Raw genomic sequence first — 8,656 nt, 5'->3', positions numbered from 1 at the left:
CAGGTCGCACGGCTCTGCTGCGCCTGGCAGGCGGGTCACAACGGGGAGAAGCCCACGTGTGAGAGGTTTGGGCGAGCAAAGGGAGTGTATAGCAGGAGCCATGGCACCAGTCTCCCTCGGTGTGTTTGCATTCATTGCCTGTGTGCCTTCTCTGGAGCCAGCCTGAAGCTCCTGCATATTTAGGAAGGGGGCACTTTGGGGTCCTGTCGTGTCCAAATCAGCTTTTTTTACAAGCCTTGCCACACTCATAGCTATGTCGAACACAGTAATTTCTCTATACTACCACAGCATTTTAGTTTTCTTCGCCTTTTTATAGAACTGCCCACAGCATATGCTGCTGTAATCTTTTCAAAGCAAAGATAGTAGAAGCACTCAGGGATAGTCTCTGTGAGGCCAGCAAATTGGTCGCCACCGGAGCACTGAGACATGAAACGAGGTGACTGTAATCTGCAGAGAGAACCTTCCTCTCCTTCTGAAGTACAGTGACCCGGGGACACATGAAACAAACCACGGGAGTTTGCAAAGCCTCTGTCCTTTATTGAAGGATGTCACCGGAGGGAGTAAGGAGAAAAACTGCAACCAGGCCACGATATTAGTCACTCAGCGTAGTGTGTGAAGGCTGGGTGGGGGGGAAAATCATCTAAAGGGATACTTGACCATGGAGAGCAGGTCACCCTGATTGTTATTTTTTTTCTCCTTGATAGGAAAAGGCCCCTTTTTTTTCTTTTTTCTATTTTTTTGTGAAAGTGAATGTCTTCACCATTAGCAGTAAGGTGAGAGGCTTCCATCTTTCACCACATCGCGGCTATTTCTCCCTTCTCGCTGTAAAGGATTGTTCTCCCCTTTTATTCTTGCCACATTCCCTTTATTCCCCTCTCTCCTGGTGAGGCTGTCATAACAAGCACAGGGAAAGCTTGATGGGAGGAATTAATCTACCCTCAGGAGGGACATAACCAGCCCGTGGACAGTGGAGGTTCCCAGTGAGGTGCCTTGGTTCCTTCGGCCAGGTGCCACCACTGGGGCTGATTTGCTGGCCAGGGTGGGAAGGGACAAGCCGGTCAGGGCACCGAGAGGGACACAGGGATTTGGGTGCAGCAAGAGTGTGTGGCTCACCACGAAAACCTTGCTTCTCCAGATGAATTAGTTCAGACTAAATTTTTTTTTTAATTATGACAACGACCTGGTTGGTAAGAGAGGCCATATCTGAAATACAATCATCAATACCTCAGTAAAGTCTAAAAATACTGCAGGCTGACTCACTTAGATCACATGTAACATGTCTCCTCGACGAGACAAAATCTCATTTTTCAACAGTGCGGGAAAATCCAACTATACTTGGAGCGTACTAGATTGGAGGATGTTTAGCAGTCTAAAAATATGATTCAAAGGACTTAGAAAATTTTTTTTCAACCTATGCTAGAAATTATCTTCCCTTCTTTTTAAATTAGCAACTATCCTGCTGGTAAACTAGCTTCATAGCTGATTTCTTCTGCTATGTTAAAGTCACTTTCTCAGGCGGCGACACCGTTGTTTTTTACTGTGCCTTTTTTCTTTTTCTCTTTTTTTTTTAAAACTGTGTGAGATTTTTCTTCACTTTCATTTGAACTAAAACTTCAGCGAAGACAGAACGACAAAAGTACTGCTATTTTAGCAACGTATCAATATGTGCTGAGTTTGTGGGTGTGCCTGCAAGCCTGTAGGTTATGTGGTATCACGCTATTTTAAAGGAAGTCGTCCTTTTGTCAGATACACGCTCTTCATTAAAGATTTCTGCATGTAGCAGTAATAAGGATGTGAGGAAATCTGCTGTCTTGGGCTGGCTGCAGATTCACAGGCTGTATTAATAGATAGGATTAGTGAAGAAGAACAGGTCAGAAGGCTGCAAAGCTCCTGTCCCTTGAGATTTCCTTCTTTAGATCATTAGTCTCATTGAAGAGCTCCTTCTAATACAGGGAGCAGAAACTGAGGAAAAGGCTGGAACCATTTTATTTTGTTGGGACGTACCGGGGAAAGGGCAATTTCTGGGTCATAAGCTCTGCTGAAAATGTCTGTCCAGTTTTCTCCACAGGCACCCTGGAGGAACAACAACATCAGTTTTCTCAGCAGGGAGGCAGCTGTAACAGAGCAAGGAGAGACTATCATAGGTTTCTACCTACTGGCTTTAGGTACGTACTTGGCTCGGATGCAAAAGTAAGCTCCTATGTAGAGCTTTTTATAAAGTTCAAATTCCTTTGGCTTTCATCCCTAATGGGTCTGGATGTTAGAAAATGCAACTCCTTTCTCTTTTGTTAAAAAGAGATTAATAATCAATGCCTAAATCTTGAGGGGGGAAAAAATAGGGAAGACAAAAAAGTACCTTATCAGAAGTACGTGATACTTCTGTGTCTTCTTGTGTCTCGGTAGCACTGAATAAATATTCTGTGATTTCCAGAGTTTTGACTGCTGATGGTGAGTTGTCATCCTACAACTGTCTCCTGCAGAGATAGAAAATATGGTTCTTTAGTTTTAAACTACTTTTAAACTATTTGTACTGCTGTTGCTTTAAACGTTTGATGCACATAGAAATAGACTTCTTCAAAGAGGATCTATGAAAGATCCAAGTACTAGAACATTATCCAGTGTTAGCAGTCACAATACCGTGTGCTTATTTTGGTTCTGTTGCAAGGCACGTATTGTAAGTGGATAATAAGGATTTGAAAATGGCACCCAATATGAAGTCACTTTGATCCCAGCACAATTTTGTTTTGTTTGTTTAAATATTGTCTATTTGGAGCAGACTCATTGGAGGATACAAGGAAACTTTATGAAATTTCCAAGAATGCAGGTTTGCTAGGTCATCAAAATTTCCAACCAAAAAACCTCACAGGAAAATACAAGGAAACACAACTTTTATTAAATCTGTTCTTCGAAACAGCATCCACAAATATATTTCTGTTTTTAAATGATTGATCTAAACAGGTTTTTTTTCCTCTTTCTAAGCTCATCACATCTTGCAAGTAGCTTACTAGCCCTCAGCTTATGCTCGAGAAAGGTCTATGGAAGTCACAACGTAAAACGTTAAGTGTTTTAATATGTTTACGTGATACTTTCTTTTTTTTACCTGTAGGAACTAGGGAGTTTCTCCTGTAGGAGAAAGCTGTGTTTAGCATAAAACCAGAGATTCTAGTAGAAAAATGTATGGCTTCTGTCTTAGGAGACTTAATTAGAAGAATGGCGGTGAGATAAATCAGTGTTGTTCCAATTTATCCCCAATCTGTTCACATCTGCGTATCCCTTCATGAATGGCTGGGAAGTGGCTGCACCATCAGCTAATGAATTAATCAGTTGCACTTAAGACTAGAAAGAACGTCTTAGGTCAGCAAGGCCAGTCCTCTGCTGTGACAATATATAATCTCATTTACGAAGCCACCGTGCTCCCTCATGTAACTGGCCAGGGGTTTTTTTGATGTTGCTACCCCTCATCCAATTGACAGCCTGTTCCTGATTTTGTTTCTCTACTGGGTAGGGGGCTTTCCCTAAATTCTTAGCTAAAGTGATCACACCAATTTTATACCCTTTTTTGTCACTCTTCATTGATTTTTGGTTTTGCCTGAAATTAATGTCCTACAGCACTCTCTGTTCCTGAAGGAATGATCATACCCTGTGGTCAACCTTTGTATTCCTATATTAAGCAGGTGAGGGGCTTTTTTGTTTGTTTCGTTGGTTGATTTGGGTTTTTTTAATTATTTATTTCTCTCCTGTCATAATATCCTTTCCCCTGTCAACCCAGCATATAATCTTAGCAGCCTTTTACGCTGTCTTTTCCAACCTGGATTCTTTTTTTTTTTTAAAAAAAAAACAAAAAAAACCAACCCAAAACTTATAACCAGGACTGAATCCAGCATCCATGCAAGGTCTTGCCATCGCCGTTCACATTAATATTTACACTATTTACACTTCTTCGGCTCTACTGATCCCTCCTAGTATTGCCTCTGCATCACACTGGTAGTTCAAACTTCTTCCATAAATCAACCAACCGAGGTGTTTTCCTCTGCTGCTTCCTAATGGTGACCACACATCTTCTAGCAAATACTTTTTAAAGTACCAAGGTGCCTGAGCTTTTAGGTTCTATGTCTGTTGGGTTTTGATTGCCCCAGAGCCTTCTGGCAAGCTTAGAAGTGCTTGGCATGTCATACCTGCTATTCTTGAAACTTACCTCCAGGTTCAAAATTCAAGTTTCATTTCTAGCAGAGTATATATAACCCGTAATAGCGCTACTCCAAGTTAAGTGTTGTGTGGACCTGGTTAAAATGTGATGGAGGTAGGTTTACCTTTTAGCAAGAGGAACTTTTGAAAAATGTCTGCTAATAATACATAAATCAGAAAAGTCCCTGTGTCTTTTTCACCTCAAAGGTCTTCTGCCACACTTCTGCAAGCAGCGACCATAACAATTCACAAGTATTAGTTTTATGTACGCCGATAACTCTGTCTGGGGAGCAGTAATGTGGCCCAACAGAGTGCTCTATTACACAAACACCCTCTTGCCCTCTGGCATTGGAGGACAAAGGCCAGCCCCTGTGTTACCTTCCCCTACCTGTGTTTCTTTATGGGTCTGGAACGACAATCTGCGTTTGCAGGAGTCTATGAGTATTTCCTTACACAAAGTCACAAAGATGTTCATATTTCATACTTTTGGTTTATTGATCCCTTGGAAAACAGCTTCAGTGATTACACTTCTGTAACTGCTACGTGTTTTCTTCTCTTTTGAATCTAAGTGTGCCAGTGCAGCTTTTTTGCTAATTCTGATGTACTTTTCCGACACCAAAGGGATGTCTGTGATTGCCTGCCCTTACCCCATCTCTGAATCTCTTCACCTTCGCAGGACAAAGTCGAAAATACCCAACTATCTTTGGCCAAGTCTTTCCACAGTCACGCATCTTGACAGAGGATGTGAATATCCAAGAACCGTGATTTAAAAACCTTTTGCTGAGATGAGGCCTCTTTGCGTGTCCCCTTCTGGAAATTCTCACATGTCACAGGTAGCATGGATGTCAGATGTGACAGGGCACTGATGTATTTATCATATACACCAGCCAAGCTCTCAGATCCAGACAGAGGGGTTCTCAGAATACTCTACAGAGGCGTGAGCTCACAGCCCGTGCTGGAATAGGTATCGCACACTGACGTCACAAGCAAACCGGCATCAAAGTGTAAAGTGCATTTTGCAAATGCTGGTGGATTTTGAGATCGCCGCATTGCTTCTTGGCATCTGAGTCACTGTGCCATCCTTCTCCTTGCTAACGCTTCGGCCAGGGGACCAGCAAAGCCAGGGGAAAAACGCAATGCCGATCCCATAGCGGTGAGCCATCACAGCGAGCTTAGAGGGACTAGCTGCAGGCAATAGCTGCCACTGCACTTCCCTTTGCTGGGTCAGCTGCATCAGCATCCCCTGTCTGAAGGCAGCACTCTGCTTCCATCTTTCCCTTCCGTGAGCTCAGAGCTGTCTTTGACAGACAGCGGGGAGCTTGTCCTCTTGCGAGCATTACATCGGACCCCTTTTTGCCTTTCCCCTAAGTGGTATAGTACTGTGGGAGAATCCTTTTGTAGTTTAAATTGTTAGGTGCAATTTAAAAGTACTGTCCACAGCTGCTAGCTAAGTCAGCCTAGACCTGTGGGGGGAGGGGGGGGGGGGGGACGGGGGAAGCCCGAAGCACTTTTTTTCTCCATAATTATTAATTGGAATTCTTAGGTAAATCATTCTTTTGTGCATTTATACACAATTTGTTCTGTGTTCATTTTCCCTAGTTTCACAATTAACTGGGCCTGGTAGAAAAAACGTTTGGCATAAGAGGAAATTTTAAATCAGTATGAAAGAATGTCTGCTAGAGAACAAATTCTGACTTTTTGTGAGTGCTCATATCAGAAAGGCATGCTGAGAGCATTACCAGTCCCATCAGAAAACTGGAAGAGACCACAAGACCCAAAGATGCCTTTAAATGGCACGCATTTCCGAATGGCAACAGTAAACTGTTACTTGACAAGTGACAGAATGAGCCTTATTTCAGGACATTGTTTGACAGATAAATCTGAGAAGGTGGGAAAGGAAACACGCTATTCACAAAACATTCATCTACAGAGTGATCGCATTTATTGAACAAATAATCCCTCCACGCTTTGTCAAGTCTAAAACATGATGACTCTTCTCCATCCTGCTAAAATTGGCAATACGCCCTGGGTAGGATATTGTGTACGTATAATTAGCAGCGAAGACTAAAAACAGAGCAGGGTCACTTCACAGTTGCAATAGTTAATGACTGCTTCGCAAATTCTCTAGATTGCATCACTGTTTTAAATGAAGTTTTCTAGGCTGAAAATCTTTTACAGCAAACCTCTTCAGATAGACATTTATGCTTGTGTATAGGTAGTTGAGTCAGTAATTGACTTCATTCATGGCTGCTCTATATCTAGGTGCTCAGTCCAATTTCTGTCCTAGAGATAAGGTTATTTGCTGAGGGAAAAGCGTAGCTTGTATTGTGACACTGAGCCTTCACCTTTTGCTCTCATGTCTTGAATTCTTCCACTTAAGGCTCCGTGTATATTTTAAACTGCAGATGGGTGAGTTGTAACCCCCATTTTTCTAATTCATGCATGTCAGATTTCATAAGTAAAGGCCGTGCAACAATGTGTAATAAGAACAAGTCTAAGTGCAAAGCATAATAACCTGTCTTAGCTGGGCATGGATGCAGTCGTCTATTGGAAATGTGGATGACCAGCTCAGACCTATCAGTTCCCTCGTACCCAATTTAACTCTGCAAAAACATAAATTGAACGTTAACAATGAAATTGCACGCAGCCTCAGGTGTTTATTGCTTGTTCAAAGGACGTCTCAGGTGCATGAGAGTAAAAGAGGGTATGTCTGGATGCTCAAGCTTGAGTGATTTGGCAGAAATCTTTGTAAAATTATCGTGTTCCCTCTTAGCTATTCCCAAAGCTGAAGAGTCTCGCTGTTCCCAGTCGCTTTCAGCAGAGAGGTTTTCAATATCCATAGTCGCTCTTGCTGTCTACTTTTTCAGGGCTTTCTTTGCACAGGCTGACGGACAGCATATATATGATACGGGACTTTGTCGATGGGGTTTAGCTCCTGACTACCGCCAGCTTGCTTGACAGCCTTCCCGCACCTCCCGCGGAGATCATGGGTGAAAGCACCAGCATTCTCTGTTGGAGTATTTTTGATATCTGTGGATTAAAATGCTCTATTAGGGGGTGTTATTCCAGGGGAAGGATTGCTACTGAATTATATAAGGGCAATACAGCATTTTAAATATTGCTGCCCGTCCTGTTCCTCCTAACTCCCAATGTCTGCAAATGTGGTACCAAGTACTTTTCTGTGGGTGTCTGAGGAGTGAAGGTGATTCTTTAGCTGTTCAGTATTTAGCATTTATCAACACTCATTTAACCTGTTCTGCTCTGATACTGCCAGTCTCACAGCAGCTGCTCTGTCCTGCCCTGTGTTAACAAACTTCAGTAATTGTATGTTACCTGTGTATTTTGCCACTTCAGAAGGGCCAGCATCTCTTGCTGATGAGCAGCCCCTATCAGCCAATGCTACAGCTTGTGGGGGAAAAGTGGTGACTTCTCTCTAGACCTTATGTTGGGTGGAAGTGTGCTCAGTTTCTCCCTATCTGCTATTTTTTTTTCCTCCCTCAGCCACATTTTGATCTCAGTTGGAACCTGTTCTTTCTCACCAGGATTACCTTAGGGTGCTGGGGATAGATTTTGGGTTTGTGTTTATTCATGGGTTTTTTTTCATATATTCTTGTGACTGAATGTTGCTGGCAGCCTGCAAAAAAAAAAAAAATGAAATTAGTTCTCTCGGTTTTCTTTTCTATCCCCTGTTTTATTGAGATGCCACCTGGTGACACCAACGCCTTGTGAAGCAGTTGAGGAGATCCCTACCTTCACGGAAAGTGTCAGAGCTATTGCTCTGCTGCCTCTGCACTGCATTTGCAGGAGCTTTTTTCCTATTGTGCCCTCAGGGGAGGGGGTAGAGAGATTGTTATTGAGGTGTTCTTGTGGTTGGGGTTGTTTGTTTGTTTGTTTTGGGGTCGTTTGTTGGTTTAAAACAAAACAAAACAAAATGAAAACAAAGTTAAAAATCAGTCAGTCAATATAGTCAGCCACGCCAGACCAGCACAGCTATCTGATGGTGCAGAGATCCAGTGTCCCATAGTCACTGGTCCAGTTGATTTGCATTTTTATGTGACTCCTGTTTTTGTTACTCCACGGTTTACTGAGAATCGAGTTCCTCCAGTTTTTTTATTGCAGTATTAATATGTCTACCACCGAGACAGATCAGACATTTCAGGGGCTGGGTTTGCCGGTGCAGGTTCTCCACCTGCTTTGGTTAAAAGGATTGTGCCTGCCTGCAGAAGACATACTCGCTCTGTAACTTTGTCTCCCTCGACGCTTCCCTCATCCCCACCCTCAGTCTGTGAATGTAGTTTCAAAAAATAATCACAAATCCTGTGTCTCTGTCACCTCCATCTAAACTATGTGTATTGGTTTGTAACGTTTTGCTCAGTTCCTTCCTTAAGATGCCTTAACTGAAACCCCCCTTCCCCTCCAGGCTAGGGGGAATTTGCTCGGTATGTTCCCAGGAAGTGCACGTGTATGACAT

At 42.8% G+C, this 8,656-nt stretch overlaps 1 protein-coding gene across 2 annotated transcripts in view; it reads left to right on the top strand.

The window, feature by feature from the left end:
• The first annotated feature begins 821 nt into the window (after positions 1–821).
• LOC128907823 (opsin-5-like) overlaps positions 822–8,656 on the top strand; it is a 34,358-nt gene continuing 26,523 nt past the window's right edge. For both annotated transcript variants that reach the window (XM_054197149.1, XM_054197148.1), the window contains exon 1: positions 822–2,165. In XM_054197149.1, the coding sequence (XP_054053124.1) occupies positions 2,045–2,165 (121 nt within the window). In that variant the 5' untranslated portion in view covers positions 822–2,044. The remainder of the gene's footprint in view (positions 2,166–8,656) is intronic.

Source organism: Rissa tridactyla, chromosome 3 (genome assembly GCF_028500815.1).
Source record: "Rissa tridactyla isolate bRisTri1 chromosome 3, bRisTri1.patW.cur.20221130, whole genome shotgun sequence".
Classification (NCBI taxonomy): domain Eukaryota; kingdom Metazoa; phylum Chordata; class Aves; order Charadriiformes; family Laridae; genus Rissa; species Rissa tridactyla.
Note: the sequence above shows the minus strand (reverse complement) of the source record. Positions and strands in the feature narration are given on the sequence as shown.